At 36.9% G+C, this 14,678-nt stretch overlaps 2 protein-coding genes across 7 annotated transcripts in view; one reads left to right on the top strand and one right to left on the bottom strand.

Annotated features, from left to right (window-relative positions):
- Positions 1-11,390, top strand: part of SMIM18 (small integral membrane protein 18) — a 20,913-nt gene extending 9,523 nt beyond the window's left edge. The window contains exons 2-4 of one of the 3 annotated variants that reach the window (XM_040490174.1): positions 2,724-2,970; positions 10,155-10,217; positions 10,858-11,390. In XM_040490174.1, coding sequence (XP_040346108.1) covers positions 10,896-11,192 — 297 coding nt within the window. In that variant the 5' untranslated portion in view covers positions 2,724-2,970; positions 10,155-10,217; positions 10,858-10,895 and the 3' untranslated portion in view covers positions 11,193-11,390. Of the gene's footprint in view, positions 1-2,604; positions 2,971-10,154; positions 10,218-10,857 lie in introns of those variants that run through there. The other 2 variants (XM_040490172.1, XM_040490173.1) reach the window with 2 other exon arrangements.
- The window catches only part of GTF2E2 (general transcription factor IIE subunit 2), an 80,469-nt gene that overhangs the window by 50,124 nt on the left and 15,667 nt on the right, over positions 1-14,678 (bottom strand). The gene's annotated exons all lie outside the window — the stretch shown is intronic.

A 14,678-nucleotide genomic window follows, 5' to 3' on the forward strand; every position in this document is an offset into this window, starting at 1 on the left:
AGAAAGAAAGAAAGAAAGAAAGAAAGAAAGAAAGAAAGAAAGAAAGAAAGAAAGAGAAAGAGAGAGGGAGGGAGGGAGGGAGGGAAGAAAAGGAAGGAAGGAAGAAAGAAAACAAAAAAAGCAAAAAAAAACCAAAAAAACAAACAACACCAGAAAAACATTTCAGAAGTACACATTCTATCAGCAAACCATAAACTCAGATATAAAGTTCTCATGTGGCTGATCCACAAAGGAAGAGGTTAAATAAAAAGCAGAGGTGGGGGGTGTAATCTCTGGCAACAGTTTTGTAACAATTTAAACAAATGATTGCATTAGAACAGTGCAAGTCAAATGTAAGGAGTGTCAAAGATCCAAAAAGAACAGCTTTTTTTTTTCCAGAGAATAGTTTTTAGATGGCAACATAATACTTCTTTGAGATTAGTTCACAAGACTGCTTTACTGAATATGCTTTTTTTGAGACTAAAACAAGACGATATACAGTTTTCCTTTCAAAATCACTGTTATAATTTTAACAACTTAACTGGCACATTAAAGTCTACTATGTTTCCAAAAATAATATTATGAATGCCTTACAGGCATGCTTTCACATTATTTCAATTACGAAATACTACCTACGTGGTTCATTTTACCAAGGTGTTCGGGACACTTTAACAACAACAGCAATAACATTTACTGAACACTACTATTTGCCAAATGCATGCTAAATATTTATTTTCTCATTTAATCCCTCCCAAATAACCTGTCTCCCTTTAAACATAAGAAAACAGAGAAGTAGAAGAATACAGATTCAAATGCAGTTGTAAACACTGTGATACTGCCTTGTATAAGAATCATTAATGGGGCACCTGGGTGGCTCAGTTGGCTAAGCATCTGACTCAGGTTTGGCTCAGGTCATGATCTCACAGTTTCATGAGTTTGAGCCCCGTGTTGGGCTTTGCATGCATAGTGCAGAGTGCAGAGCCTGCTTGGGATTCTCTATCCTTCTCCTTCCCTCAATGCCCCTCCCCTGCTCACATGGTCTCTGTCTCTCTCAAAATAAATAAGTAAGCTTAAATTTAGAAAAAGGATCATTAACTAGCCCTTAACACAGACTATTTCATCCGAGATGGGCTATTATTCAGTCAGAGTATAAAAATTCATAAGTGCAGATTTAACGTTTTACCTTTAGTAAAATATTAAGTTTATCCTAGTGATGAATCATTACATTCTACTCCTGAAACCATTATTACAGTATATATTAACTTGGACTTAAATTTAAAAAAGAAAAAGAAATGTTTATCCTATACTCCTCTGTAAAACAACTAAGTGGGAAAGCTATGAAAAGCAGATGACACTATGTTAAGGATACGCATTACACAAATGTTCAATCATGAACTACATGCAGTTTTGTTTATCATGGAGTCTTAAACATTTAGCTAAGTGCCAGGCAGAGTAAACACTCAGTAAATATTAGCTGAATGAATGAAGGTAGTAAGAGTATTTCTATGTACTCCTTTATAGTCCAAGAAAATAATTCACTAATTTATCTATTATTTTATTTATTTTTAAATGTTTGTTTTTGAGATGGTGGAAGGAGGGGCAGAGAGAGAGGGAGACAGGATCTGAAGCAGGCTCTGTGCTGACAGCAATGAGCCCAATGCAGGGCTAGAACTCATGAACCGTGAGATTATGACCTGAGCCAAAGTCGGACGCTTAACCAACTGAGCCACCCAGGTGCTCCTATCTCTTATTTTTAAAAAATAATGTGACCTATAAAATAAAGCCTGCATAGCAAGCATTTGTCTGCTATTGCTATAATAGCCTCTCCATAATGTATAACCTTGATACTGTTATGTTTGGACCCCACACAACTCTAAATAATAGGTCATAAATACAAACATTCTAGCTTCAAAGCACTGAAGTTGTTGATTGTTTTGCCAGTTTTTAAAAAAGTTTTGAGTATAGTTGACACACAATGTCAGTTTCAGGTGTACAACACAGTGATTCAACTTCTCTACAGGTCATACTATGCTCACAAGTATAGCTACCATCTGTCAGCACGTAACACTATTATACTATCACTCACTATATGCTGTACCTTTTATTCCTTTCTTATCATTTAAATTTCACAGACTGATTCTTTTTAATGTTTTATGTCTTTATTCTGAAAGAGAGAGAGAGAGAGAGTGTGTGTGTGTGTGCATGTGAGCAGGGGAGGGCAGAAAGGAGAGGGAATCCCAAGCAGGCTCTATGTTGTCAGTGCAGAGCCCAATGCAGGGCTCGAACTCGTGAACCGTGAGATCATTACCTGACCTGGGCCAAAATCAAGAGTCAGATGCTTAACTGACTTAGCCACCCAGGCGCCCCATTTCACAGACTGCTTTTTAATGTAGGTGGTGTACCTACCAAAACTAACCCTATCCCAATGAGCAGAGCTGAAAACCGTATTTCTTTTCCCTTAGAATTTCTCCTAAATCAAACCACCACATGGAAATAATCATTTCCAGAGGGCAAGATTTATAGAGAACGCAAGTACTGAAAGAAAATATCATTTATGAGATTTTATGCCCACTTCCGGGAGGAAATATTAAGCTGGTAAACCTGGACTGTTTGTTTCCTAGGTTACTACCTCTCTCAATAGTACCTTCTAGCCCTAGCCGTGAAATACTCACTGAAGGATCCGAAATTTTATGGTTAAACACTAAGGAATCACTAGTTCATTACTAACTCAAATTCCTTTGCAGAAATTTACCTTAAGGACAAAAAATGAGGCAAGAAAAAGAGGGGACAGTTGATATCCCAGACAGCTCTATTCAAGTTTATGAATGATTTACACTTAAGGGTGGCAGGACTTAATGCAAATGAACGAGGAGGAAACTGTCAGCTGCATTGTGGTTCAACCAATAGAAGCACAGCTCCATCTTGGATGTGCACTGGACTGCATTACAAACAGACGATACCATCGCTTCAACAGCAGCCTTCAGACAAGAGGTAGGTTTATGCGATCTTTTGCATTTAGTAATACATGTCCTTATGATGTAATTTAAAAAATCTTTTACCATAAAAACCAAGCAGAAAGCTTTGTTCCGACTAAAGACCAAAAAAGGCACTGTATTCATTTCGCTGCTTGGTAGGATTTTATTATGAAAATGTGAAGACTGCCTTGTGCTATTTGATAAGCACCCTCACCATCTGTGCCTTATGGAAAATTCATGAGATTTTCTATGAACCTGATCTATATCCAGACCTTAGAGTAAACCATAAGCATTTAATGTTAAGTGGTTACTTGCTAATTTATTTTCTCTGAGCTATTTCATTTCAGCAATTTGGTCTGCCTTAACAAAGGGTTTTGCTTAAAGAAAAATCTAGACTAAAAGCAAATCCTGGACTAAAGCTTTCTGATTATATGTACAAATTATATTGCTGGTAAAAAGCAGTCACTTACAAGAAAGTTTGTTATATTTGTTATATTTTAACAAATATGAGAAAATAGTTCAAAACTGTTTATTTGACTTTGAGTGCAGATGCCGAAAATGCTGAGAAATTGTCATGATTGTGATTTTTACATAAAAATAAAAGGACCATAAAGGTTATCATCATATAGGCTGCATTATACTGTAACCAAAAAGATCAATTTGTGGAGCTTCAGACTTTCCTAACATTTTAATTAAAATTATTCCTTCCAGTTAAATTTTAAAATCTGTATTACTGTAATACACAAGTCATTCTATTATTAAACAACCTTCTTAAATAGCCTTACATTTTTTATATGGCACAAAAATATCTATTTATAACCATATTTCAATATAATTTTAACATTATTCTTAAACTGATCCTCAAACACATAGCAAGTCTTTTTAATAAACTACATTTTAAAATAAAAAGATGTTTTAAGAAGAACTGGTTAAGGGAGGAATATATGTACCTTTCGAGGTAGGTATTAAGATTATTTTCATGGCTGAGAGTAACTGTTCATGTCTATTAAAAAATCAGTATCAACTACTAGCCAAATTTCTAATTTTATAATAGTCAAGCATGAAAATATTGTTACTTAGTAAGGCTGGAGTTCCAGGATATTACCTACACATACTGATCTAGAGATTCAACTTCTGCCCTTTGCTGACAAATTTATTTCAATTTTAAGACTATTTTCCTAATTTTTATTCATTCCATTTCTTACTCAGCATTCAGAAGCATGAGCAAAGCATCCCTTGCAAAGCCCAAAGGTTGCTGTAAGAAGATATTATATCTCCCTAGGTTCAGTACAATGGGGTTAATTACCTAGAAAATATTCCTGCTTGCTGTACAAAGTATGGGACCCAAAAAAAGTCTCAAATAAAAAACCTTGTCAAATAAAACAGTTTACAATTTACCTGGAATTTCAGTTACAAATACTCTCCCCTATTATTAGCACTATAATCAGCCTACATCTTCCTGGTGATCTAACTATAGTTAGCACAGATGTAGGTTCACTGCTCTTTCACCAAACTGACCAGACGTGTGGCCTGCCTCAGACAGGTCCAGAGCTGGGTGCACTGCTCTATATCTAAAGGCCAATATGATTAATTGATCATATCTCAAAGTGATATGCTTAAAGGCACTAGAGAATTCAACTCAAGGGTTTTAACATAATTAGAGCAAAAGCATAATTTTATTCTTATCTGACAATTCAAGGTTCCAGAACACTTCCAAGTCTTAGCCCCATAAATATTTCACTAGGGCCTTCTGAAATGGGAGGGAAAGAAAGGTGAAGAGAATAGATCAAAAGTTAACTAAAACAAAAACAACAAAACACTACTTAATACTCCCCATTCCTGTAATGAAATTTTAAAGGGGAGGAAGATTCAAAAAAGTACACAATTTTTTTTTTTTTACCATTTACTCTTCTTTTTTCATAAAGCATGTTTAAGGGGCGCCTGGGTGGCGCAGTCGGTTAAGCGTCCGACTTCAGCCAGGTCACGATCTCGCGGTCTGTGAGTTCGAGCCCCGCGTCAGGCTCTGGGCTGATGGCTCAGAGCCTGGAGCCTGTTTCCGATTCTGTGTCTCCCTCTCTCTCTGCCCCTCCCCCGTTCATGCTCTGTCTCTCTCTGTCCCAAAAAATAAATAAAAAACGTTGAAAAAAAAATTAAAAAAAATAAAGCATGTTTATAGCAGGTATTTGATATAAACTTACATTTTAATTTCAAAAGTACAGTCTCAGAGTACAAGAAAATCCTAATAATACTTCTCTGCATGTCTAATTATGTCTCCTCCATCAAAGTAAGTTTCAGATTTTACCCTAAATTTAGCACAAAAAATTGCTAGAGCTCTACTGTACATAAAAATAAACCACATTAAATTTAAGGTAGAAAATGACCCCATATTTCACAGTGTACTTTTCAGATATGCCCAAAAGCTAACTAAAGAGTGAATGTTTTGAGTTGCTCATCAGTTATCAATACACTCACGGGAGAGGCAAACTGTCATCATTTACAACATAAACTGTCATCATTTACAACATGTGTATACTCTTCCTTAAACTGCTTAGACACTTCTAATCAAAATACTGTTTACTGATTCCAGTTTTAATTTTTTAGAAGTAATCCAGAAAACTCAATAAATATATTAAACAGATAGATAACACGACAGACTTTTAAAACCAAAGGAAAGGAATACTTTTAAAATATATTAGTTTGGGTTTGGATAAGTACTATATTCAAATGGTTCAAAAACTAAAATATAACAAGATATACCTTGAGAAATCTCACACACATCCCTGTTTCTCAGCTCTACCCTCCAACAAACCCACCAAGTAATCACTGTTATTTCTGGCCTATATCTTTCCAAATGTTTGCAGAGATTCAAGCAAATAAAAATATATACTATTTCCCCCTTTCCTACGCATACTGTCCTGCATCTTGCTCTTTTCACTTAACAGTGATTTCACCTAAAAATCTTTCCTTATCACTACAGTTACCTCATTCACACATAATATTGAATTGTATGGATATATTAATTTTAACCAGAATAGTTCATTGATGGGTACAAGCTAACTTCAAATAACTGAATTTAGTTTGTGTCTGCCTGCCTGCCCCTGCCTTCTCCCTTCTCTTCCCTCCCTCCATTTTTTTCGGGGGGGAGGGGTCAAGAGGGCTTGAAAAATTTTAAACTGTTCACTTGTACCTCAAAAACAAAATAGAATATAAAGTTCCTTAAACCAACTTTCAAATAATTCTTATTTTTTTTTTACATTTATTTATTTTTTGAGAGACATAGAGAGATAGAGCACAAGTTGGGGAGGGGCAGAGAAAGAAGGAGACACAGAATCTGAAGCAGGTTCCAGGCTCTGAGCTGTCAGCACAGAGCCTGACGCGGGGCTTGAATTCACAAACCGTGAGATCATGACCTGAGCCGAAGTTGGATGCTTAACCGACTGAGCCACCCAGGCACCCCAGAATTCTAACTTTTTTTTTTTTTAAGTTTATTTGAGAGAGAGCGAGCACAAGCAGGGTAGGGGCAGAGAGAGGAGAAAGAGAGGAGAGAGAGAATCCCAAGCAGACTCCCCGCTGTCAGCACAGAGCCCAACATGGGGCTCGAACTCATGATCTACGAGATCAAGACCTGAGCTGATGGCAGCCGCTTAACCGATTGAGCCACCCAAGCACCCCTCCAATAATTATAAAATTTCTATTTCATTTTGAAATAGGAACATACATTAGTCTTTACAACTTCTCCTCAGTTTTAAAGTCAATACAAGTGAGAAACCCCTATTCATAAAAAGTTAAAATACAAAGTAATAATTTCAGTACAATTTCAACCAGGTAGGAGTTATAGATTTATATTGCCAATTTCTAGAAGGAACAAATTAAAAGTTTGATATGTTAGCAAGACAGGATTATTAGCTAAGTTTTTAATTTTTTTAAAAATTAGTATAATGTAAAAATTAAAAAAAATTACCATAACACTTCTGAAATCAATAATTAAATAGTACTTAAGTTAATTAATAAGGTACATTAGACTAATTTAAGGGACATAATGTGGGAAAAAATTCCCAGATTTTAAAAAGGTATCAATCTGGGGTACCTGGCTGGCTCAGTTGGTAGAGCATGCAGCTCTTGATCTTGGGATTGTTTGAGTCCCACAATGGATTTAGAGATTACTTAAAAATGTAAATCTTAAGAAATAAAAAAAAAAAAGGAATCAACCTGAAAGGCCTTGACAGAAAATCTAAGGAATATTCTCATCAATGCAGGAGAGATCCTAGGTTTACCCAGGTAAAATTATTAGACAGACCCTCCTGTGTTTCTTCTGCTTTTTATCTATCCATATAATAAATGGCCCTGTTCTTTATTTCCTCAAGGTCCTATTCTTCTTCTCCTTCTCTTATATTTGCTCTACTTTTCAAAAAGGACCCAAAACTCATTCACAGTGAAGTAAATATAACAATGTGTACTATCCCTCCCAAAAGGATCTGCATTTTAGTAGTACTAAAAATTTTAAAGGACTTCCAAAGCTGAACATCTTCTAGGCATTTGTGTGTCTGCACACACGTCACTACTCTGTTAGGAAGGCTGGGTCAAAAAGGACTATTATTTGTCTCCAGTTGAGTCTGTTTCTATGGGTTACTTTACTTGGGTGCATGGTGATGAGAATCAGAGGCAGCACCAATGCAGAGGATGGAGGACTGGCCTATCAGGACATCCACATTAGACTCCCGGGGCACCACTTACCATGTATTCTACATGAATGGCACTCACAACACAATATGAATGGTGCCCCCTGGAGGTCTGCAATGTAGCAGCCCCAGTTTCTGTAAGAATGTGCTAAGAAGTGGAGCATCAGAGTAGCTTACTCAATTAAGCATCCAACTCTTGGTTTTGGCTCAGGTCATGTTCTCACGGTTCATGACATTGAGCCTTGAGTCAGGCTCCATGCTGACAGCACAGACAGAATCTTGGCATTCTCTCCCTCCTTCTCTCTCTGCCCTGACCCTGATCACATTCTCTGTCTCAAAATAAATAAACATTAAAAAAAAAAAAAAAAAAAAAAAAAAAAAAAAAGGAATATGCTAAGAAGAGAAAAATTTAAGGGATAAAAGAGGGTAACTCTAAAAGGCTGGGTCTCCAAAGTTTGAAAATATTGTAATGTACTGGGAAGTTCATCACATACCTGTGTTCCAGACAATGTATTTTTGTATGTCCCAGAACTAATAAAAGCAACTGATTCAGTTACTGTCCATTAGTCTGTTGTCCCTTGTTACAAGATGAAGGATCACCACAAACCATGAAACTGAAGCATTCTTAAATCCAAAAAAAAAAAATGAATTTAAGCCTTGACTTCTGGCCTCAGGGTTTTTTTGTTTTGTTTTGTTTTGTTTTTTGAAAGAGAGAGCACAGAGAGAGAACAAGAGCGTATGCATGAGCAAGTGGGATAGAGACAGAGGGAGATGAATGGAGAGAATCTTTAAAAAACTTTTTCTATGTTTTTATTTTATTTTTGAGAGGGAGAGACAGAGTGCGAGTGGGAGAGGGGCAGAGAAAGAGGGAGACACAGAATCTGAAGCAGGCTCCAGGCTCTGAGCTGTCAGCACAGCCTGATGTAGGACTCGAACTCACAGACCGTGAGATCATGACCTAAGTTGAAGTCAGACGCTTAACTGACTGAGCCACCCAGGTGCCCCAGGAATGCAGAGAATCTTAAACAGGGTCCACACCCAGCACAGAGCCAGAGTCAGGGCTTCATCCAAGGACTGGTGAGATCATGACCTGAGATGAAATCAAGAGTCGGCCACTTAACCAACTGAACCACCAAGGTACCCCTCAGATCATCAATTTCACCTTCAAAATACACAAAGGAAGAACCAAGTCCATCCAGAGAGATGCAGTTACTTGCCAAGCAAATATGATTTAAAGGAAAAAACCTTTCGTGTCCCTGGCTGGCTCAGTCAGTAGAGCATGTGACTCATGACCTCGGGTTGTAAGTTCAAGCCCCATGTTGGGCACAGAGTTTACTTAAAAGTGATAAATTATAAAAAGAAAACAAAAACCTTGGAAAGTATTACTTTATTAAAGTTTTAAGATTACATGTATAAAGAAAACAAAAATTTAAGGAATTATACTGTTATGGATTTGGGCTTTAAGTCACTTTTTCATCTTTGTTGGTGTGACAATGCTATGGTGGCTATGTTTACAAACAGAACCCTCACCTTTTAAGAGATATGTACTGAAGATGTCTAGGAGAAGTGATGATGTCTGGGATTTGCTTCAAAATAATCTAGGGGCATGGGGCGCCTAGGTGGCATAGTCAGAAGAGCATGCAACTCTTGATCTCAGGGTTGTGAGTTCAAGCCCCACACTGGGTATAGAGATTACTTAAACAAACTTGAAAAATATAATCTATGAGGTAGAAACAAATGGGTAAAGACAAATTGGTAACTGAAGCTGTATTATGAGAATACAGGGGTTCATTATACTCTTACTCTTCAACTATCTTAAAGTTTTGTCTAATTGAAATATACTCTCACACACAAGTATCTTCAGCATTCAGAATACTATCTGGGACACAGTACGTAAATATTTGTTTATAGCAATGAATGAAAGTCTATTTACAACTATGTAGGAAAGAAAAATCACACAAAATAAGTCATTTCTTTAATAAAATAAAGCTTTCAAACTGACAGCAGTCATTGAATTAATAAAGTGGAACTATTTTTTCCCCTTATTTCCAAAATTTTCTCAGTATATAAGCATTTTATAATTTTTTAAAATTAAGTTTCAAGAAGAGGTGCCTGGTGACACAGTCGGCTAAGCATCTGGTTCTTGGTTTCGGTTCAGGTCATGATCTCACAGTTTGTACATCAGAGCCCCTTGCTGGGCTCCATACTGACAGTGCAGAGCCTGCTTGTCTTGCGCTCTCGCTCTCTCTCTCTCCCTCCCCCTCTCTGCCCCTCCCCCATGCACATGCATGCTCACTCTCTCAAAATAAAAATAAAAGTAAAATATTCGTATCCATAGATCATTCAGGTATATGAAGTTAATACTATCACATACTTAACAAAAAAAAAAAAAAAATCCTAAGATTAAGGTCTCTTCATAGGCAACATGAACCTAAAATTTTATCATCCTTATTCTGAAAACCGTCATTATTTAGCTTTCCTTTCTCTAGTATTTTCACTCAGCCACTATATCTTGATTCAGGTCACCTGTCTTCAAAGTTTAAAGGAGAGGAAATAGGAGACAGAAATACACTGAGCCCACAAGGTAAGAAGGATCCTCAAAGTTAATGAGAAAAGCTTTTCTGGGGGCAGTATGAAGAATACCACCTTAAAACACTAAGATTTTTTTGTATTTAACAGATCATTGACCACTGCTTTAGTTAAATTTTAAAACAATTCAACTTCTTTTTCCCCCTTCTATTAGCAGTTAGTTTCTGTATATAAACCTTAAGCATATGTATTTGTCTAGCAAATGACACACATGAAAAAAACACATGGTATGGGGGCACCTGGGTGGCTCAGTTAAGTATCCAACTCTTGATTTTGCCTCAGCTCATGATTTCACAGTTCCTGAGTTCGAGCCCTGCATCGGGCTCTGCACTGACAGCATGGAGCCTGCTTCAGATTCTGTGTCTCCCTCTCTCTTTGCCCCTCCCCACCCCTTTAAAAAATAAATAAATAAATAAGCATTTAAAAAATATACATATATATATAGTATGGTTTACAGAGTACACTGCCATAGGATAAAGAAAAAATTCAAAAATACCATTTGGGCATTAATTCTGGCAGAAAATAAAAGAACTCACGTTACCTACATAGATTTACTAACAAGTCTTAGTACTGAGACTTCAATTGACAGATCCATAGAATTTGATTACATGTATTCATTTTCTACCTTTTTACAGATTCAAAAGAACCAATACAAGAAGTATAATCCCTAAGAATGGCCTCTCTGAGCTCCAGCCTCTGGAATGAAACCACTACATCTGTTTATCAGTACCTTGGTTTTCAAGTTCAAAAAATTTACCCTTTTCATGATAACTGGAACACTGCCTGCTTTGTCATTCTGCTTTTATTCATATTTACAGTGGTATCTTTAGTGGTGTTGGCTTTTCTTTATGAAGTGCTTGACTGTTGCTGCTGTGTAAAAAACAAGACTGTGAAAGATTTGAAAAGCGAACCAAACCCTCTTAGAAGTATGATGGACAACATCAGAAAACGTGAAATTGAAGTCGTCTAGCACTCTACCTAAGATGAACAAAATCTCTGCAAATAGCCTTCAACTACTGAAGAAAAAAGGAAAATTTTCTGAGGCCAACTGTTATTATAAAACTGACTCTTGAGGGGCACCTGATGGCTCAGTCAGCTAAGGGTCTGACTTCAGCTCAGGTCATGATCTCGTGATTCGTGAGTTTGAGCCCTGCGTTGGGCTCTGTGCTGACAGCACAGCTTCGGATTCTGTGTCTCCTCTTCTCTCTGTCCCTCCCCCCCGCTCACACTCTTTCTCTCTCTCACAAAAATAAATAAACATTAAAAAAAATTTTTTTAACTGACTCCGATTCTGAATAATTAAAAGATTTCTAATAGAAGGGAAAAACAAGTTAAATATGCACTTTTTGTTTGTGTATCCCTTTCATTAAATATACACAAAATCTTCACGAATGTGAATAAGTTACCAATGTACTTAAAATGATACTTCAAAAACTGGATAAAAGATTCCTAGATTTCAATATTAAGCAGCAAAATGTAAGCTAGAAAACACGAGAAAGATCAAATAACTTTGACCTACACAAACCATGTAGACCAAAACAATAACTACCCTCTGTGTGTTTTGGTAATAAAAATGCTATTTAAAATGCTTACCTAAATCCAAAGTAAAATGATTCCACTTACACATAAAGTCTCTACTTATTAAAAAGCAGTATTTGCTAGTTTACAGAAGACAACTAATACACTTTTTAAAGACCAGTTTTATGTAAAGATTAGAGAGGAAAAAAGTCTGAAAATAGAAAGGTCACAAGTATACATGCATAAAATTTTCATAAAACTGACTTACTGTTTAATAATAAATACATGGTATAAGAAGGATCAGGCTGTTTTCAAACTAAAACTTTCTAGTACACCCTTAAATTGTATTTCTTGAGCTTTTTCTTTTGTTGCTCATATTTATTATTCTCAAGGTCTAAAGATACCTATGTAGGAAAAGACTGCCAAAAAAAAAAAAAAAAAGACAAAAATGACCATGTAACACCTATTAAGAAATACTTCAGTTTCTGGGTGTCTGGGTGCCTCACTCGGTTAAGTGTCCGACTTCAGCTCACGTCATGATCTCACAGTTCGTGAGTTCGAGCCCCAACGTCAGGCTCTGTGCTGACAGCTCAGAGCCTGGAGCCTGCTTCAGATTCTGTGTCTCCCTCTCTCTCTGCCTCTCCCTCGCTCACACTCTGTCTCTCAATAAATATTAAAAAAAAAAAAAAAAAAAAAGAAATACTTCAGTTTTATTTCTTGGAATTACAAGGGCTGTAAAGATATTATATTTTATAACCCTAATCCTTTGCTACCACCCATGAGCAAACCTAAGCATGCTCTTAACCACTACAACTGCCCTTAACCAGAAATATCACTCCTAGAAATCTACCCTGAGAAATTAGTTCAAAAGAAACAAGCTCAAGATACAAAGATATTTGTAACAGCATTACTCAACGTAACACCACCACCAACAAAATGGAAATAATAGCCTTTACATATGACACATCAACCTAGATTAAAAAGCTACTGAAAATTAAGGCAAAATAGAAAATATCTGATATATGAAGTGAAAAAATATATATCTTCTCATTTAGAGAGCCCTCTTGGTTTGAAATCCCTTTTATACAAAATTTTTTTTTCTAACATTAGAAATACACACAAATAATGTAACCAACTTTCAAAGGACTTGTGAAACCTGGTATACTCAATACTTAGGGAAGTAGCTATTCTGAGCACTGTTAAAATCACATTTTCATAAATAGTAAACTCTGGAGTCCTTAACATGGATGGAAAGCATAAAGATCCTTTAATTACTAAATTTCTTGATAACTGACACTTAACTTTTCCCTACCTTATGCTGTAATTTATTTAGGCATTCAACAAACATGTATTTGACAAACATGTATTGAGTGTTTCTCTGTGTGAAAGATTAGGTTACAATGGCAAACAATCATGCAATTGCAATGACACACAATAGCTTTGTCAGAAACAGTGAGTGCTATGGGAATCAAAGGCTAAGCACCAAATTCAAATAGGAAAGTAGAGATAATAGGACTTTTAACCTGCAACCTAAAAGAGGAATAGGATTTACTCAGAAGAGGGAAGGAGCTAAGAAAGAATATTCCACAAAGAGGATACAATATGGGTAAAGGTCAAGAGGCAAGAGAGTAAAGCATGTTAAAAGAGCTACATACAGGCCAATATCACTAAGAGACAGTACAAGGAAAACAATGATTATGGGTATGAAAGGTAACGGGAGACTAGATCAGGTAAGGCATGGAGATGGCAGGAAAAGATAACCTTCACCTGAAAAGCAATGATGATCAGCCTTAAACAGAGACTGATGTTATCAGACGATTAGAAAAACCACTGACTTCTGTACAGAGAGTGGACAATAAAGAAGTTAAGCCAGGAAACCTTGTAAGCACCTAATCAAGCAATCCACTCATAGTGACCCCAACTAGGGTGGTATGACAGTCTTCACTGTGTACACTCAGTACTTCCTGCTCTCCTCTGAGCACTTGGAACACCCTATGGCTGGTACAGCCCTGTGACTAGCTCTAGACAATGAGCTGTGAGAGAAAGTGATGTCTCACCTCCAGGCCACAGGATTTTAACTGCCAAGCAAGATCTTCCAGAGTTCTTTCTCCCTCTGGCACTGAAATCAGTAACACTGGAAATATCAGCTACTCTACCAGCCTGGGTTCTTGAGTGACTGTAAGGAGGTAAGACCCCTGCCAACACATGTTAAACACGTGGTATGAAAGAGAAACAAACCTTTGTTGTTTTTAAGCCACTGAGATTTTGGCTAAAAAAAAAAAAAAAAGAAAAAAGAAAAAGAAAACAACAAAAACCCAAAAGCCCAAAATTATGTCACTGTGACCAAGTTCCAAACCTTGTGCTTAATACATAATCTAACTGCAGTTTCAAACTCCCTCAGAAATGTAGTCTTAAATCATCAGTCAGGAATTTTTCCATTAACACCAATAAGTATGCCAACATGGACCCTCTCCACCAAAGGAATATGAGGTTATCTGCATTAGACTCCTAGCTTTTCCTCCCTAGAAAGCAGCCTGGCCTAAAACAATCCTTTTCTTTTGCTAATAACTTTCTTGCCTCCACCTTCCTTCTATAAGAACTGTCCATTTGCTACAACTCCTCGGAATGCCTTGCTCAACAGGATGCTACCTGAATCATAAATCATGTAATAAAGCCAATTAGATCTTCAAATTTACATGAATTTTTGTTATTTAGCAGGAGCAAAGTCATTCTTAAGCAGATCAAAGAGACTAGGTCTATGAGTGGGTCTGTGCTAATGTTTATTTTTAAGTTTATTTGACAGAGAGCACATGAATGCAATCGGGGGAGGGGGGAGGGGGGAGGGGGGGGGGAGGGGGAAGGGAGAGGGTCCCGAGCAGGCTCTGCGCTGTCATTGCAGAGCCAGGGGGTGGGGGTGGGAAAGAGTGAAGCTCTCGGG

This window comes from Herpailurus yagouaroundi, unplaced genomic scaffold (assembly GCF_014898765.1).
Source record: "Herpailurus yagouaroundi ecotype Mexico unplaced genomic scaffold, PumYag 181, whole genome shotgun sequence".
Lineage (NCBI taxonomy): Eukaryota > Metazoa > Chordata > Mammalia > Carnivora > Felidae > Herpailurus > Herpailurus yagouaroundi.